This window comes from Cervus elaphus, chromosome 23 (genome assembly GCF_910594005.1).
Source record: "Cervus elaphus chromosome 23, mCerEla1.1, whole genome shotgun sequence".
NCBI classification, from domain to species: Eukaryota; Metazoa; Chordata; class Mammalia; order Artiodactyla; family Cervidae; genus Cervus; species Cervus elaphus.
In genome coordinates this window covers 53196548-53216599 of record NC_057837.1, presented here as the reverse complement: position 1 = coordinate 53216599, position 20052 = coordinate 53196548, and the positions used below count along the sequence as shown (strand labels likewise).

Sequence of the window (20052 nt, the reverse complement as noted above, 5' to 3'; positions counted from 1 at the left end):
TTTTTTTTCAGTTGGGAATGTCCAGTATCATGTTCAGGTTTTAATTGGGAATGCCCAGTGTCTTATGTTTGGGTTTTAATTGGAATGTCCAATGTCTTAAGTTGGCCATCACAGAAGGCATAGCATCTCAGCCTGGCTTGAATCAGTATTGGACACAGGATTATTCTTGAAAGAATAATCAGAAGGGCCATCATCAGGATTCTAGCCTTTGGGGTTGTTTGTGAATGAAGGAGTACAATATCCAGTGTGTGATAATGATTTAGAGCATATTGCATAAAAAATTTACTTTTACCAAGCAAAGGGATGTAGTTTATCAGATTATTTTTACCATCCGTGAACACTTAGTTACCTGAACAAGATATATTGACTTCTCAGGATGTCCCTTCACTAACTACACATGGTGTTGGTGTCACCATCCCATGTGACACATCATTGATGCAGATGAAATCAATTTAATTGATTGGTCATTGTGTTTTCCACTTGGAATACTTGTGGGAATTGCCTTCCACTGAAACCATAAATTAGTTATCATTCTGGCCCAGTCCCAACTGAACCAGACAAGACCTTCTGGGGACTGAGAAGACATGTTGCAGCCCTGGTTGCAACATCTCCAGCCTTGACTGACACTAAACTCTCAGGTTGGTTCACCAGAAACTCTTTATCTGAAGTTCTTGGAAGAAATGTCACCTTCATTGCTCATGTTCCTTGTCTTGCCCAAGAGGTTCTGAGGTTCTGGTGTAGATCAAGGTGAGATTTCATTCCACATTCTTTCAGCCACATGTAGTGGCATCAAAGTATAAAAATTATAAATGTGGTTGCCACCTGGGTTAGAAGAAGGGAACCAATACACAAAAAGGAAGATGGCACCTCTCTTCTATATTAGGATATAAGGATGGCCTGGAGCATAACAGGCACTTAAATAAACATACTTGCAATGAGGACAAATACATTTCTAATAAACAAGAAATGTCAAATAGAGTCTGTGTCAGACTCTTCTTTCTGTTTTGGGATCAGAGACAAGGCCCCAGGCTAAGGACAATGTGATCTTAACGAACAAACAGTATTCAGAGAGTTACCTGGAGAAAAAGTCACCTCCCATTTTCCACAGGTTCTTTTATGGTGTAAAAGTCAACTTAACCAATTTACTGAAATAAATGTTAATACTTGTTTTTCTCCATGAAATTGATATTTTTCCTAATGGGTGAAAACTGATTCTTAGACTGTGAAAATTCTTAACTATCAGAGTGTTCCATATTAATCAATGCTCAGCCCTAGCCAACAAAATGTTATTCCTTAGTAGTTAATTGTTCTTGGATGTGTTCTTGGGTGGTACATAAGCAACGTTGTCATGAAGTTCACATTCCCGGAAGATGCACAGACTGCTTGCAAGATGAGTTCTGTGAAACTATGGAAGACTTCCTCCTGATGGATTTTTCAGTTTCAGTGCATATGTTTTCTATTGCTTAATGACATGTTATCACAAACATAGTAGCTTAAAAAACACAAGTCTATTATTTCATACTTGTGTAAATCAGGAGTTCAGGCACAGTTTAGCTGTCATTCACGGAAAGAAGATGTTGTGAGACAGATGGAGCATGCCGTCTACAATCCAAGGGATATTTAAGGTATCAGGAGAGAGTCCTGGAAAATATTCTCCCTGAAGTTCATAGCAGCTTTATTCATACTTGCAAAAACTTGAAAATCACCTAGATGAGTTGGTAAAGAAATTGGTGAATCCAGATAATCAAATATTATTCTTGACTAAAATGAAGTCAGCTCTCAATCCTTCAACAGATGCGGAGGAATCTTAAATTGTTTTTAATAACTGAAAGTAAAAATCTACATGCTGCATGATTCCAAATATATGACATTCTAGGAAAGGGCTCCACCCTTAAGACTTAATCCCTTCACAAAGACCCACCTCCAAATACCATCACATCAGGGATTAAATTTGAACAAATGAATTTTGGAAGGACACAAACATTTGGGCCATAACAGGCTTCCTTAAATGTTTCATAAAGTCCTTGTCTTTTCAACGATCCTGTGTAGGATCACACAGGATGTGTACCACACACAATTACTTGTCATGTTTCTCCTTAGGCTCCTTTCAGCTGTGATATGTTTCCTGACTTTCCTTATTTTTGATGATTTTGACAGATATGATAAATACTTCTCAAATTTATTGTAGGGTGTCCCTCTACTACAACTTTTCTGATGCCTTTCTCATAATTAAACGATGGTTATAGGTTTTGTGGGAAGAAAGTCCCAGAGGAAAAGTGCCATTTTCATCAGATCTACATGATTTATGCCTATTGATACTGATTTTGATTGTTGAAGAACATTTGATGACCTGGATCATTTGTATTTTTTTTTGTCAAACTTCCCCACTGTAAAGTGATGCTTTTTCCTCCTTCCATTCTGTCTTCTTTGGAAATGAGTCACCACATGCAGCCCATACCTCAGGAGTGGTAAACTGGGTTTCCCTTTTTTAGAGTGAAGTATCTACATAAATTATTTAGGACTTTCCTGTACAGAAGGTTTTTAAAAATTCTGCTCCATTCATTAATATATTCAATGATTTATTTACATCAATATGGACTCACAGATATTTATTTGATGTTTGAAGTTGCAATCCTAGCTTATTTTGGCTGCTATAACAAAATATCACAGACTGAGTGATAGAAAACAGAAATTTATTGCTCACAGTTCTGGAGGCCCAAATTCCACTATCATAGTAGCAGCATAATTTTGGATTGATCCAAAATCCCTCTTTTGGATTGCAAATTTCTCATTGTATCCTCACATGACAGAAGGAACTAGGAAGACCTTGTGGGTCTCTTTTGGAAAGTACACTCCAGTGTTCTTGCCTGGAGAATCCCAGGGATGGGGAAGCCCAGTGGGCTGCCATCTATGGGGTCGCACAAGAGTCGGACACGACTGAAGTGACTTAGCAGCAGCAGCAGCAGCAATCCCATTCATGACAGAGGATCCCTTGTGAACTAGTTGTGCTCCAAATGCACCAACTGAAAGCATGGTACCTTGGGCATTATTTTAAATATGAATTTTGAGGTGACAAAAGCATTACATCCAATACTTAATATATGTGTTGCTCAAATTGTTCCAGCTTTGTCTATTGGGGCCTCTTTCTGTTGTTTCCTGAGACCCTTTGAAAAACTCTAGTAAATGTCAGTTTTTGCATTTTGGTTTCGTTTTCTTTTGTCTTTTCACTTCTTTGTATTCTGAAGGATACTGAATTTTTGATAAGACTTCTAAACACAAGGTGGAGAGTTTAGCCTTTAACGAAGGGACTTTAGAACACAAGAGCCAGGTGACTGAATTAGATAATTTTTATTCTGAAATCCAACACTTAGTAAAAACTAATTCATTCATTTATTAAACATTAATGGCCTGGTAGGTGGCAGTCAATGTTCTGGCAACTGAGGATTCAGTCTATTCTCATAAAACTGACATCTTGTTTGAGGAAGAGACAACACATACATCAGAGTTCATGTTGCAGGGTGCATTAGTTTCAGTTTAGTTGAATAACATCAACCCCCAACACATGGTTCAGATTTCAGTTGTTACAGGAAATTTACTGTGAACAATTACATGAAGTACAACTTTGCTGCTAACTCTATGTCAGTCCACAAATCACTAAGTACTAACAGATGCTCATCATGATCAATAACCAATCCTGTTAATTCTTCAGAAGTCTGCAGGATTGGTCACTGTGACTCTGTTACTCTGTTTTGGCACAGACAGAAAAATAAATAGTTGTGTTGTCTCCTTTCTCCCAGTAAAGAACTCACATGTCATTTACAAACTGAATAATTGTAAACGGGAATTGGCAACAAATAAAAGTGCAATGGAGAGACAAAAAGTGATGATGCCAGAAGTTATATTCAAATTGAATGCAAATGTATTACAGAAAAAATAGTTGAGTAGTAACTTAATACTGTAAGAAAGATTCCAAATGTGCAGTCAGAAGAACTTAGTGAAGGCCAACTTACGACATAAATGAGGAAACTGGTGGTAAGAAAAGGGTGAAAATTCCCAGAGGAAGTGACAGCAGCAAATATTTCAAATTAAAGGAAGTTTTGTAAAGATTTCACAACTTTGAGAGTACAAGCATAAAATGTCGGAAATTGATCCAAGCTTACCAAGGAGCATAATTCACCAAGCTGTAAAAATGATGCTCTTATATTGTAAATTATACAAGAAAAAGAAACCAGGTGCTGTTCAAACACTTTAGACAAGTTTTTATAAAGAAATTAATTGATTTAATACTCAATGTTTCTACTTTGTCAAACTATATATTGTTAGTAGCTGACAGAGTTTCTAATGCTTTAAAAACAAATTTTAAAAGTCACAAAACAATCATTATTCATCCCAGCATTACTGAGATTGGATTCCATGATTCCATTTACACAGTAATTTTTATAGTCCTTCTTTACCATTCAAAGTGAGAGCTGCCTATCTTTTATATGTCAGATGGTAATAAGTGCTCAGGAAACAAACTAACCAGATTAAGAGCTCATGGAATGCCATGGTGAGAATGGAATTGATACTTTATACAGTGTGGTATACGAAGGTGCCTTGGTAAAGTGACATTTGAGCAGAGACTGCAAGGAAGGAAAAGAGTGAGCCAAGCAGTCATGTTGGAGGAAGAAGGTGAGGGTAGAGATAGGATGTGACTGACATTCTGAGAATCACTGTGCCTGAAACAGGAAAGCCAGTTAGAGACCATAGCAGTGGTGCAGGAAGGGATGATGGTGTCTGGGACAGGGAGTGGTGATGGGGGTGAGAGTGTGCAGATTAAGGAAAGAGTTCAGTGGTGAGCTGTGAGAGGCTTGGACTGGCTCAAGAGAGACAACATTTACATTTTCAGGAATTTTTTAAGTTGCTAAATGGTTGTGAACTTGAATTTGACCACATTGAAAGCATTTTACATCAAGAATTTGACATGTACTACTAATTAGGCTTATTTTTTCTCTTTAACAGTCAATTGTTAAAGATTTACCATCACGCTACTGGACATAATCACTTTAAAGACAGAACTGAATATGTGATATAAAAGAAAGAGAAATCAAGGATGATGCCAGGCTTCTGGACATAGTGTATTTACCATGAGCAACGGGGTTGGGAAGGGTGCAAAATGATAGAAAGACTACTCTTCCCATCACAGAGAGAGGAGGGAACACTACTCTTTGGGTTTGAAAAATAGGCTATTGAGGCAATGAGGAAGGAGAATAATTTTTCTTAAAACCAAGATATGGCATCATTTATAGTCAAAGGGTGAGGAGTCCAGTGAACAGAAGACAGAATAACTTCTCTGCAGAGAACATTAGTGTGAGCCAAGTCCAGGGTTACAGATGAGAGATAACCTGATCTGTGTTGATCTGAGTTATTTCTCACATTCCAGGGGTATGTCATGAGTCAGTCCTCAGAACTACTTCCCATGATCCCCGCTCAGGACCAAGTATGAGGACACAGCTCTGCCGGCTTCAGGAACATGTGAGCAGGCAGGTCTCCATGGAAGGGAGGCATTTGGAGCAAAGTTGTGGGAGCTTCTAGCTGGGTCCTTCTCCAAGGCTGGGCCCTTCAGGGAGGGAAGGAGGCAGCAGAGACAGAGGGTGGTCCCAAGCAGGCAGGAAGGATGGGGCTGTGGGAAAATGTCATAGTTATGTGCTCATCACTCAAGAAACAGTTCATGAATCCCTCTGATGTACCCACGTGTTCTCTTCCTAGAGGATGGGCAGCTCCTGAGATAGGACTTTGCCCACTCAGCCTCCTTCCCTCCTCCCCAGATTCTATGCCCCTGATGCCCCTTCCTAAGCCTTTCTACTCTGTTACACAGAGGGTCAGAGCAAGATACACCTCAGAACAGCTGATCTAAACTTCTCAACATTGCCCTAAAATATGGATTTCTTTTGCCCCAAGAAGTCCCAGGTTTTAAGCGAACCACCCACTCAGGGGTTCCTCATTCAGCACCCTCTCAACCCCTAAGACTCTGTGGACACCCTTTGAAAACCCCTGATCCAGCCCATCTCCTCCAGGACCTCACACACCTCCTGAGAACTGGGTAACGCTGAGAGGGAAGCAGGGTCTCCTGAGGAGACTGAGGGAGCTACTTCACCCTCTTTTAACTCAACGTGGGCCCTGACCTCGTGTGGTCTATGAGTAGCCTCCCCAAGCTCTAGGACAGAACTTGTCCTGCTCTCCATCCCACCCCAACTCACATTTATGCTCAAAACTTCTTGCAGATTAAGATGATGGAGACGCCAACCAATAACAGCACCTTGGGGCCTAGGAGGAAAACTACCAGGAGAGGCGAAGACGGTTCTGGGCCTGGAAATCAGGTGATAAGAGGATTGATTAGAAGGATCACAGAGGAACTATTCCCAGGGCTTCCACTTACTCCATCTGAGGCCACCTGGGCCCGCCAACACTCTATGGCTTTGACCTGCCTCCTGGCCTCAAGCTTGAGGCAGACATTAGGGTATAGGAATCCCTCATCTCACACTCTCTTTTCTCAGGCTGCAAGGGTCCTATTACTTGAAGAGAAAGTTCCAGAGTATGAAAATAACTGTGAGACAAGAGAAAATTCAGCAAGTCCTAGTGCACAATCACTCACTAGGCTGCAATCCCATCCTCAGTCAGCCATTAGAAAAATTTCAGGAGAAATAGTCAAGTCTGATTAAGGTCAGGAATCTAAATATTTGAAAATAACACACCTAAATTTTGAAAATATTAAAAAAAAATGTCCTGCAGGACAGTGCATAGATCACAGGAAGGGGTTTCAACCTATTCTTGATTTAATATGGTTGGCACACAATCCCCCAAATCTGTGCATAGATTACCGTATATGTCAAAGAGGTGATAGTAGTGATCAAGTTAAAGATCTTGAGATGGCACACTATCTTGGATTTTCTGAGTGGAGCCCATGTGATCACAAGGATTCTTACAAATAAAAGATGGAGGCAGGAGAGTCAGAGAAGGATGTGCGATGTCAGAAGCAGAGGTCAGCGTGATGTGGGGCCCTTTGCCAAGGAGTGTGGGCACCTCTGGGAGCTGGAAAGGGGAAGGAAATGGATTCTCCTCTAAAGCCTTTGGCGGGAACACAGCCCAGCCACCATCATAGACGTCTGACCTCTACAACTATATTAAGCATATTTGTGTGTGTGTGTGTGTGTGTGTGTGTGGATATATATGTATTTGTGGCAGCCAGCCACTCAGGTCCACTTTCCTAATTCCCTAGCACAAAAAGAGACCCAGATGTGGCACTAGAAAAAAAGAAAGTCTAAACCAATAATTTAAATTTCTGATTCAAGAAATTAGAAAATGAGGAGCAAGATAACCTAAAGCAAAAGGAAGAGAGGAAATAATACAGAAATAAGAAAAATAAATGAAATCAAAAACAGAAAAGAAAAATCAACGAAATTTAAAACAAAAACAATAGAGAAAATAACTGAAACAGAGTGTGTTCTTTCAAAACGCCATTAATATGAAATGCTTCTAGTACAACTGACAAATAAAAAAGGAAGAATGACATTTGAACCAGTCCTAATGAGATGGATGAAACTGGAGCTCCTTATACAGAGTGAAGTAAGCCAGAAAGATAAAGAACATTACAGCATACTAACACATATATATGGAATTTAGAAAGATGGTAACGATAACCCTATATGCAAAACAGAAAAAGAGACACAGAAATACAGAACAGACTTTTGAACTCTGTGGGAGAATGTGAGGGTGGGATATTTCAAAAGAACAGCATGTATACTATCTATGGTGAAACAGATCACCAGCCCAGGTGGGATGCATGAGACAAGTGCTCGGGCCTGGTGCACTGGGAAGACCCAGAGGAATCGGGTGGAGAGGGAGGTGGGAGGGGGCATCGGGATGGGGAATATGTGTAAATCTATGGCTGATTCATATCAATGTATGACAAAACCCACTGAAATGTTGTGAAGTAATTAGCTTCCAACTAATAAAAATAAATAAATAAATAAATAAAGGAAGAATGACACATTTCCAATAACAGGAATGGAAACAGAGGACGTTAGTACAGACTCTGCAGGTATCAGTGGATAATAAGAGAATTTTATGAACAACTGTACAGACAGCAATTTGAAAACTCAGAGACAATGGAACAAATAACTAAAAAAGCACAGCCTACCACAGCTCACACAGTAAGAAATGAATGTTCTGAATAGTCTTAAACAATTGAAATTTTGTTTCAAATTAAAAAAAAAAAGATTCTCATGACCCACCTGGTGTCATGGGAAAATTTTGCCAAAAACTTACAGATGAATTAAAAACAATTTTGGTGAACAAAAAATAATAATAAAAGATATTTTGAAAAATTTGAATTTATATTCCACTTTAAATGATATTGGGAATTAGTATTGATTATATTAAGTGTGCATTGGTATTGGTTTTATAGAAAATAATGTCCCTAACCAAAAGACCACACAATTGCAGACACCATTGACACACATAAGTTGTGGACACAATAATGCAACTTCTCTATATCAGTTGTTTAAAGGAAGTTGTTTGTTCTCTCTTTCCTCTCTTAATTCTTCCAGCAGGCAGGGACATGGTCACTCAGTGACCCAGCGTTGACCCAGTAGATGAGGACAATACCATAGGGCATGTTGAAAGAAATGTGGGCCTTTGAAATGTCTTCTGGAGAAAGATTCCTGGAAACCTGACTTGACCCTCTCTTGATGTTACATGACAGTCTACAAGATGCTTTATTTATATAAAGTGGGGGGGGGGGGGTACTATCCTTGGAACAAGTCCAAGCTGTGGGAGAACAAGTCTGTAATTAGCATGTATCTCTTGTGCAGGCTTGGGATTCCTGTCCTCAGGAACTCATTCACCTTGATTACTTTAGCCCAATGACCTGGACTAAAGGCAACAAATCTTCAACAACACAAGACCCACCCCCATCCCCACTGCTCCCTGAGTCCCTTCTATAAACTCAAAGCCCTCTGGGTGGCTAAAGCACAAAAGGAGATGAACTGACAGTTACATTTAATTAATGTGCAGTGAGCGGTTGTGATCATTTCTGATCCACTGTCACAAATCAAAGGACAAAGGAGCCCGTGCAGTGACCACTCACAGTCACCTGGGTGCCTGGTGCAACTCCAACTTCATGTCCTCAGAGCTCCCCTTCCAGAATTTCATAGAGTAGTAAGTACAGACATTTACTGGTGTGATGTTCCTTATATGGATGGAAAAGTCTAGGCTAAAGAGAGATCAGGCAGAGGTTAGAAAGAATAAGGAGATGGCATGTGGGCAGACACAGAAACAGTTTTTTGAAGAAAGAAAGAGGCAGGACACTGAACAGGATGATATTCCTCCTTCCTCTCTTTCTTAATGTCATGGATGTTTATGTCAAAGGATCTATAAAGAATATACCATACTCTTACCAGTGGTTAGGAGGGAATTCACTTTAAAGTTCTAGTTTATATCTATTGACTTCTACATTGTTCAATAAAAAGCATGAAGTACTCCCTTCATTATATAAAAACAAATAAATAATTGGGTCAGTTAGAGTGCAGTCCTCACCAGGGAGTTTGTGGGTGCCCTGGTCCTTCTGATGAGCAGAGACCTCCAGGGTATGGTTTTTGGTGACTGCTGGCTGCCTGTCATGCTCCACCTGGCAGGTGAGCACCATAGCCTCCCTGTGGGCGAAGGAGTTCACCAGGAGCCAGCTCATCCAGTTAAAGGTTCCATCCGTGTTTTCTATGAGGGCCAAGGTCACTTCTGTTCAGAATATGATTCCATTCTCCAACCAGGTCAGCTGCAGGTCTCTGGGGTAGAACTTGTTCACCTGGCAGGTAATGACATTCACCTGGTTCCCCATGGGGTGTTGTGTAAGCTCCAAGGTGGGTAAAACTGAAAGATCACAGGGAAGAAGCTCTGACAATATGGGACAGGTCACCGCACCCAGGTCAGAGCCAGGCAGGCAGCAAGTGCTCAAATACTGAGGGTCTCTCTGCATAGGAATGAAATCACTAAGTACAGTGCAGGGCACACAGTAGGTGCTAAAAAATGGAGAGCTCCTATTAGGGTTATAATGTTTGCAATCAGTAAGATCAGCCCCTATCATACAGTAGGAACATAATAACTGCAGCAAAATAAATGAAATCCCTAGGCACATAAGGGCCTGGCTTACGGTGTTGCCCAGTCACCCAGTCGTGTCTGACTCCCTGAGACCCCGTGGACTGCAGTCCGAGACACTTCTGTCTATGGGACTCTCCAGGCAAGAACACTGGAACGTGTTGCCATTTCTTTCTCCATGGCTTATAGTAGGTGCTCAGTAATTGGAGAAGCCATTGATAAAGTAAAGAAAACTATTTAGCATCGTGTTTGGCACAGGTGTCCATAGTAGTGAGTGAACAGCTCAGCTAGAAGCCTGGTGTTGGGCAGGAATGTCAGGAAGTAGATTTCAGGCAATTCAAGGCCTGGAACAAAAAAACAGGTGGGGGGAGCTAGCTGGGGCCTAGGGGGCAGGTGTGGGCTTGAGCTGACATGAGGGGCATCTACCTTGGATAGTCTCAGACAAGTTGGCAGTCCCGTGGAGAGGAGGGCCCCCCTGCAGGGTGACATGGGCCACCTCGCAGATGACCTGGGAGTGAACCTCCCCCGGGGCCAGCAGCACCTTGGTTGTGCTGGAGATGCTGTAGGAAATGCTGTCTCCCTCTGGATCCACGCTGGTCTGGGAGGCTGAGAGCTCATTGCTATTTTTGAACCATTTAGGGGAGATGTTTCTGGGGGAGAAGCCATGAGATTTGCAGGTGAAGCTCACTGTCTGCTCAGGTGTAGCCCTCACTGTAGGGCCGGATACCATGGGCAGGGATGACTTGGCTACAAATGGAATATTTATAAACAATGAACATGATTGCGATTATCATCACTAACAAAAAGTTTGTGACAATGTTAAGAAATTGCAAATATATTATTTTTAAATTCTTCAAATAGTTGGGGGAGAGCAGTGTTACCATGGTCATCTTAAGGGGAGACATACAGGTTCCCAGGGGTGACTTTGAATCAGGGTCAGGGCTGACTGGAATTTCAGACCTGAGTTGAGTCCACCTTCTTTCCTCTGCCAGGTGATTTCCCTCCAATCTGGGCATAGGAACAAAAGTACTTTTTGGACTCACCCTTTTATTAACTATTCCTAACCAGGCTTGCCTGGAAAACTTAACTAACTTCAGAAGATGCATTTGTAGGAAATGCGGGGACACAGGAGCACAGCAGGACCACACAGAAGCTGAGGCAGGGTGGCCAGCGGACCAGACGTGTGGCTGTGGCATCTTCTAGCTCCTCATCTAAGAAAGAAGGCAGCTGGCATTATCCTGCCCAGGCTTCAGTGAGGGTTAAATCAGGTGATGGAAGTGTTTTTGCTGGGAGTAAAACAAGATGCTTCATAAAACTAAACAAATACATATCTTTCTTTAACCTGGACTCTATTTATATCCAAACTGTCTTTCAAGTATTTATGAATTTCCTTCACTGTTTTCCTTCTTCCCACAAAAATGCCAGTAGGACTAATATATCAATCCCTGAATTTCAAAGGAAGGGTACAAATTGGTATCTTTCTGAGTCGGGTTTTTTTCTTGGGTTAGTTTTGGGTTGAAAAGAAAAATCACTGAGTGCTAAGAAACCACGGGTGCTTAGCTTCTTAACTGTTATTAAATCCATAGAGACACAGACACAGGCCTACAAAAAACCCAGATTCATACAAATCAGCAAGTCAAATGTGAGGGTCCCTGTAGAGGAGTCCTGTAGGGTGTCTCTCAATTGTTCATTATTACCCAATACCTCCTATAAGTTGTAGACAGCAAACATTACAGATATTTGCATTTCTAAATATTTAACTTGCTTTCTAAAACTTATCAAACATTTGAGGATATATATATCTATATGTACCTCATATTAACTACCTTAATATGTCAAATTGTATAAATACCAGCATCCTGGACATCCCTAAAGGGACGAGGTACTGTGTTCAGTTACTACTTGTCCCGAGTTTCCTCAGAGCCTAAAGATGGTCTGATATCTTGATCACCCTCAACTCTCTAATCCCCTCCACAGCCCTGAGAGGAAGGCCTGAGTGTGGCCCCATATATAGGACAAAATTCAGGGAGAGTGAAGCTGTCCAAGGACACACGGCAATTAAGGTCAGAGTTTACCTCACTGCACACAGGACTGATTGATTTTAGTGTCGCAGTTCTTTACCCACGAGCCTCACTGTTTCTGGACAAAGTGGATGCAAGCACCACCTGGTAAGATGAGGATGTATGTAAAACACAGAGCTTGACATATAGTAGGTGCTTAATCAATAACATCCATGATCTTATCATAAAAGAAAAGTGAAAGTGTTAGTTGCTTAGTTGTGTCCGACTCTTTGCGACCCCATGGACTAGTGCGCTAGGCTCCTCTGTCTATGAGATTCTTCAGGCAAGAATACTGGAGTGGATTGCCATTTCCTTCTTCAGGGGATCTTCCTGACCCAGGGATTCAACCCAGGTCTCTGGCATTGCAGGCACATTCTTTACCATCTAAGCCACCAGAGATGCCCTTGTTATCATAAGATCTGGTCATTCTAGTTCTGAAACTATGTATTTATTTTTTAGGCAGTAAGAAGCCAAAACAAAAGCACAACTGAAGCACCAAGGAGAGTCATATTCTGCTCCAAACAGCTGCCATGCAAAAATCGACATTAAAAAAAAAATAGTAGAAACACCAAATTATGAATCTGTCCCCAATTATAAAGATAATCCCATCAGAAATAAGTTTGGGGAATTAGCTTTCAAAACACACAAGAGACCACAGGCATTTTCCTGCAGATTAGCTCTTTATAGAAGCTGGAAGCATTCTGAAAGGAGAGAGGACAGATTTCATCAGTGTCATTGTGGTTGTTGAGGTCAGAGGGCTCCAGGCTGAGAAGGGAGTGTTTGCAGGGATTCCAATGTCTGTTTAGGCACACGGGTGTCTAAAGATGGGAAGATTTCCCCAGTGATAAAGCTCTGGTCTGAACAGGATGGTCTGAGTGAGCAGGAAGGCCCTCTCAACCCAGGTGAGCTCTGTTGGGGTGTGGGTCTCTTTGCCACTCCACTCAGGCTGAGTTTCTTGGGCCTCCTAAGCTCTGCCACCATCACAGGTTGTTCTGAAGCGCTCACACGTGGGAGAGCTGTTCTTATAACCCAGGTACAACAGGGGACTGACCTCTATCAGGGAAAAACCATAGCCTTCCCTCTCAGTGACCTCAGAGAACACAGCTCAGGCTCCTCTGCCCTAGCTAGGCACCAGCATCCTCCACAGGAGTTAAGACACTCAGCTGCCCAGGCCATGTCTGTGCACTTAAATCAGAATTTCTAGGGTACAGCCAGGGTCCTGCGATCTTGTCACCATCTCCCAGGTGATTCCAATGAGCAGCTGAGGTTGAAAGGCACCAGGTCCACATTAACTCAGTTGTACTCAGTCCTGGAGGGAAAGTGACCCTGTCTGAGGTCTTCTGGCTCCAACACATCAGGGCTCATGTGGGTGGAACATGTATCACATGCCAGGGTCTGCTCTAAGCTCTTGACATGCGTCCCTCATTCAGTCCTTTCAGCTGCTTTGTGAGGACAGAGCTGTCACTGAGGGATGAGGACACTTAGGCCCAGAGTAGGGAGAGATTCGGCAGAGGTCCCAGCACTGGGACGGGGCAGAGTTGGGATGAGTGCCCAGGCAGGGGTTTGGCCCAGGCTCTCAGACACTGCTCTGAGCTCAGGAACACCCTAACCCCCCCACCCCCCTAATCCAGAGCTTCCTAGGCCCTCTTCAGTCAATCACAGGCCCCTTAAAGTTGTGTGATCACCATCATTTCGTAGATGGGGAAACTGAGGACAAGAGGGAACGGAGATATGCCTAGGACCCCACAGCCTGGGAGGTCAGCACCATCGCTCCCCGAGGGGCTCTCCTTTCACCAGGTCATTCTGCCCTCAGGACACCCTGCAAAGGTTGTGTGATCATCCTCTTTCTACAGGTGAGGAAGGGGGGCCCAGTACAGGGAACTGGGTCTCAGACTTGAAATAACACCTTTTGTTAGGAGTCCCTACTCTGTGCTGGTGATTTGGACAAAGCTCCTCAAATGCTTCTAATTCTCCTGAAAGACATGATGACCACCATTCTACAGATGAAAAAACTGAGGCTGAGAGAAATGAAGGGACTGTCTCTTCTCACCCACTGACTGTGTCCTGGTATTTCCTGTCAAGTCTAAGCTTTCATGTCCACCAGCAGAGGAAGTGCCCACCACCTTAAGGAGCCTCCACACCAACTACCACCCCCTCTTTTGCCTCAGATTCCTGACTTCATCAACTACAGGGAGGAGTAGCCCCTGAGGACCCAGCCCTGGGGAGCCTGGAACAACAAGGGAAGACATGGGCTCCTGACACCTGAGTCTAGAATAGGAACTCTTGCTCACATGGACCCTCATCACCTTCTAGGGATCACCTCCCCCTCCTCATCCTCAGTCTGCAGCGCCAGGAATGGGCATGTCCGGAGCTGCTGGGATCGCAGTGGCCCCTCTGGACTCTGTCCACACCACCCTTCCTGGACCTGCACCAGAGGGGCCTGGTGAAGGGGCAACATCACAGCAATGGGGAGAAAATCTCCTGATGCATTTAAGAGTGTTGATCCCTGTCACTGGGGAACTTTTCAGCACATCGTGTGACACTGAATCATCTGTTTCATCTGGGTTGTAAAACTGGACTTGCCTCCCTTACAGGGCCTTTTAAAATGTTTATCTCTAAAGAAAAGAATGAAATAAGATTTTAAGAGGACAGGGCTGGAGTCTTCTCAAGACTTTGACAAGCACAGTGGGGTGTGCAGAGAACAGGGCTGTGAGACTGTGGGTGCCTGGAATTTGATCTTGACTCTCCTGCCTGGTGACAATTCAGATTCCCTCTCTGAGGCTCAGGGTCTTCATCTGTAAAAATGGAAAACAGACAACCTTTCCTTCTGAACACTGTTGTTAATGAGTAAATGCCTAAGGAGGATTCAACATCGGACAGGCTGCAGCTCCCCACCCCTCCCTCCTTTCTCAACCAGGGAATCATCTGGGCAGGCGGCCTGGAGAAGAGGATGAACAGCCCTGGGAGACAGCAAATCTGAGAGGTGGTGGAGCCACTTACTAGCTGTATTGAGACTGAGCAGGGGACCCACCACCTGGGAAGTTTAGTAATATCTGAGAAATCAGGAAAAAATACCTTCCCTGCTGATGTCTAGATGTTTAGGGAGATTATTTGCTACCAAGACTAGGAGGGAAATTAGGCAATATCATCACACAAATTAAAATTCACATGCTGTCTGAACGAGCAATGCCACTTCCAGTGGGTATTTCCCCTCTGAGCAGAGTGACACTTGGAAAGCTTATCCATCTTAGCACTGTTTCAGTAGCCCAAGGTTAGGAACAACTTAGTCTCCATCAACAGGAGACTGTGAGATAAATGATGCTATCTCCATACGCTGAGTGTTAAGTAGTTGTTGAAAAACAGGGCAGCTGCAGGTGTTGATATGGAATGAGGGATTTGGGATCATGCGGGTGAAAGTGGGGAGAGTTTTCTAGTCACCTCAGGCTCGGGGTCTGAATGTGAGGGACCTTCTGAACCTTTGGAAAGGCAATGAGAAGAGCCTGTTCCATGGTTAATTCAAGGAGATTTTGGGTGGGTGGTGGTGATTTAGTCACTAAGTCATGTCTTGCAATTTGATGGACAATAGCCTGCTGAACTTCTCTGTCCATGGTTTCCCCAGGCAAGAATACTGGAGTGGGTTGCCATTTCCTTCTCCAGGGGATCTTCCTGAACCAGGAATTGAATCTGGGTCTCCTGCATTGCAGGCAGATTCTTTATTGACTGAGATATGAGGGAAGCCCAAGGAGTTTTTATTCTGCAATTTCTATGTGCCAGGCCCTTCCAGAAAACTAGTTCTAATGCCAGTGAAGGAAGGAGACTTGCCTGGAATCAAAGTGAGTTCCTTTTTTCTTAATGGAAAAGAAAAAAATATATAAACATAGTGAGACATATTAACATTCATCTGAGAATATTTTATCAAGTGCAGAAAAAATAAAAATAGGAATATCTTGATGTTATTAATAATTTAAATATAACTGACTTATATTTAATTAGTTTATATTAATCATATCCTATGCAATATATTTAAAATTTTGTATCTCATACGTTGTTGTTAGATATCCATATGACATTTAAAAAAACTGGTAAAAAGATAAACATTACTAAATCTCAAAAAGTAGAATTATTTTGTGTGTGTGTGATTCAGTTATACATATATACATATGTTATTTTTGAAAGTATTTTCCATGATAATTATTACAAGATATTGATTATAGTTTCCTATTCTATACAGTGAATTTTTGTTGCTTATTGCATATCTATATTTTTTAACTAGATATCTAGCATTCTATTAATACTAAGTCAAACAAGTAGAATCAAAATATCATAAATTTTTTAGTTAGGTAAAAATTCAGAAGTTTTCTAAAATACATATATTATACATAATTTATATATATGTATACAAAAGCTTTTCTACTATACTTGATAAAGTTTTGAGAAATGAACATCAACAAAAAGAAGAGATGGAGAAACTGGAAAACATAAACTAAATGAAATGGGAGCACTGAATATGAAATAGAAAAAGTGAAACAGACTAGATAAAAGTAAAAGATCCTCATATAGTCCAGTTGTTTTTAAACATCGCTGCTCGTTAGAAACATATTGTAACTCTGGCCAAAAAAAAAAAAAAAAAAATCAATACCCTGGCATTTGTATTTGTATTCTGCAACTTCCATGCGCTAGGTTCTTCCATGAAACAAGTTCCAATACTGGTGCAGGAAGGAGATTAGCCTTGAATCAGGTTGGGTTCTTGATGGATCCTTTTACTGACTATGTGACTGTGATCTGGGCCCCTGTCACCTCTTGGCCTCAGGGCCCCATCTGTACATGGGAGGTTGGGAAGATGATGCCTAAGGCCCATCCTGTGCTGAGAGTCAAGGATTCAGGGCCTTTGTCAGAAAAATCTAAAAAAAAATGAGCACCTTTGCTGCCTCAATGGCACTGCTTCTAAGTCATCCACATGGAGAACTGCTTCCCTGAGGAGGGACATTCTGACATGAACCAGCTCTGCTGGGAGCCTTTAGTGACTGTGTGAGTCAATCCCTGAATGACAGAAGAAAACACCCAAACTCTTGGCACTGTCTCCAATCAGGGCCATCAGAATAAACACTGAAACTGTGTCTCTTAGAATCTCTTTTCAGTGTGATAGTCTGAATAGAAAATAAAGAAACACATCTCTCCTCCCTGCCCTGGATGGATTTCTCCTCTTCAGAAGGGAAGAGGACATAAGCTTCAAGGGAGAAGAGCCCTTGTCTACTTTGTTCACTGCTGTTTCCACAGTATCCAGAGCAGGGCCTGGCATGTAGTAGGTGCTCAATAAGTGCTGAATAAAGAGAAGACTCAGCCACACTGAGGGTGCACTCTCCAGAGGTAAGAAGTGAGGCCTGGCCTGTCAAGGAGCAAGTCACTGAGACTTTCATTTCCCTTATCCCTGGAATCAACGGACTGAATGTGATGGAAAAGACAAGGACTGTGGAGCCAGGTAGATGGGGGATCCAGACTTTTCCCATGTTGACCAGCTGAGGGGCCTTGAGCAAATAGCACAACCGTCATGGCCTCAAATACTCTGATTTGTAGAAGGGAGTAAAATCAGATCATGTCCTGGTCACTGTTGTACCAGATTCCTTTTTTTTGTTCAAAGAATGAAGGGCATTCTTGTTGACTTGTCAGAGACCAGGGGATGAAGGACACCCAGGACATACTCACCACTCACAGTGAGATGAGTGCCTGGTCCAGACTTAAACTCCACGTCACCATGTTCTCCTTTCCGGAACTTCACACAGTAGTAGACACCAGTGTCTTCTGGGGTGATGTTACTGATGCGGATGGAAAAGTCCATGTTGTTTCTCTTGGTGGCATCTGAAACATTTGTAACTCTGGGGAAAGGGGCTTCTTTTTGACTGTAGATTAACTCCCGGCCTGACCCAGTTCCTCTGAACCACTTCAAGGGCCCCACGGGGCTCAGGGAGGTCAGGGTGCAGTTCAGAGTGGCCGTCTCTCCTGCTGCAACTGACACAGACCTCTCAGGCTGAATCACCTGCAGCTCCCCCTCACCTGCCGCTCCTAAGGAAAATACAAAGTAGTTATTTATTCACCCTCATGTGATCCTGTAGGTTTTCTCAAGTGTTTATCAACAACAGCGTTCATTGTCTGAATGCACCTTGAATGGGCCTTAAACTCAGCACACGGCATGTACATTGCATGTAGCTTGCACAATGAGTCTGTAATGTGAGACACTAACACAAGTGAGGAGCCGAGGCACAGAGGTCAGTGATGTGGCAGAGACTGGAACTGAGTCCTTGAGCCCTCTCTGGAAGTGTCATGATCCACCCAGTATTCCTGGGTGTTCACTGTGTGTCCTCAGGGAGTGCTGCACTTCTGTCCTTTGCATTAGGTGGGATGACGTGACCTCTTATTTTTCTGGGCTCCAAAATCACTGCAGATGGTGATTGCAGCCATGAAATTAAAAGACGCTTGCTCCTTGGAAGGAAAGTTATGACCAACCTAGACAGCATATTAAAAATCAGAGACATTACTTTGCCAACAAAGGTCTGTCTAGTCAAGGCTATGGTTTTTCCAGTAGTCATGTATGGATGTGAGATTTGGACCATCAAGAAAGCTGAGCATCGAAGAATTGATGCTTTTGAACTGTGGTGTTGGAGAAGACTCTTGAGAGTCCCTTGGACTGCAAGGAGATCCAACCAGTCCATTCTAAAGAATGTTCATTGGAGTGTTCACTGGAGGGACTGATGTTGAAGCTGAAACTCCAATACTTTGGCCACCTGATGCAGCGAGCTGACTCGTTAGAAAAGACCCTGGTGCTGGGAAAGATTGAGGGCAGGAGGAGAAGGGGACAACAGGGGATGAGATGGTTGGATGGCATCACCGACTCAACGGACATGGGTTTGGGTGGACTCCGGGTATTGGTGATGGACAGGGAGGCCTGGCGTGCTGCAGTTCACAGGGTCGCAAAGAGTCAGACACGACTGAGCAATTGAACTGAACTGAACTGAACATGACCTCTTAGATCGCTGAGTTATGAGGAGAAGTGATGCATGTATTTTATATGTTATTCATTAAACTGCAAATACCTTTATTGACCAACTTCACTCCTCCCCAGGGATCCACATACTCATGATGCAATTTGCTCCAACAACCTGTATACTTGAGTGACAGTGATATTCAGAGTTTCCAGCACACAATGAACATTTAGTTTATGAAGAAAGTAAGACATTGTTTCAACTCCCTGGGATTTTTTCCAAAGGCACAATGACATGTGTTATATTAGTTACCTAAGGAAGCTGTAATAAATTAACAAAAATTTAGTGACTTAATGATAGTTTTATTATTTTATAATTCTGGATGTGAAAGGACCAAAAACAGTATTACTGGACTAAAATCAAGGAGTTAACAGGGCTACATTTGTCTAGAGGCTCTTATCATTGCCTCTGCAAATTCTTGAGACTGTCTACATTCTTCTTCTCAAGGTTTCTATCTTCTTATGACTCCAGTTGTGCTTCCATTGTCACCTGTACTCTAACTTTGGATTTCCTGCCTCATCTTATAAGATTATATTGGGCTCCCATTTATAAACAAGGATATTCTCCCATAGCAAGAGTCTTAATCACTTTTGCAAAATTTGTTTTTCCATGTAAAGTAAAATATTCACTAGTGAGTGTTAGGACATGGATCTCTTTGGGGAGCTATGTTTTGCTTACTTGACTTATAACTTGTTTTAATTGAAGTGTATTGATTTACAATGCTGTATTAATTTTGTAGTACAAAATGTGACTCAGTTATACATATACATTTTTAATATATTCTTTTCTGTTATTGTTTACCGCAGGATACTGAATATAGTTCT

At 42.3% G+C, this 20052-nt stretch overlaps 1 protein-coding gene across 4 annotated transcripts in view; it reads right to left on the bottom strand.

Moving 5' to 3' along the window:
* The window catches only part of LOC122681516 (tyrosine-protein phosphatase non-receptor type substrate 1-like), a 122612-nt gene that overhangs the window by 84334 nt on the left and 18226 nt on the right, over positions 1-20052 (bottom strand). For all 4 annotated transcript variants that reach the window (XM_043883693.1, XM_043883692.1, XM_043883691.1 and 1 more), the window contains one exon: positions 17895-18251. In XM_043883693.1, coding sequence (XP_043739628.1) covers positions 17895-18251 — 357 coding nt within the window. The remainder of the gene's footprint in view (positions 1-17894; positions 18252-20052) is intronic.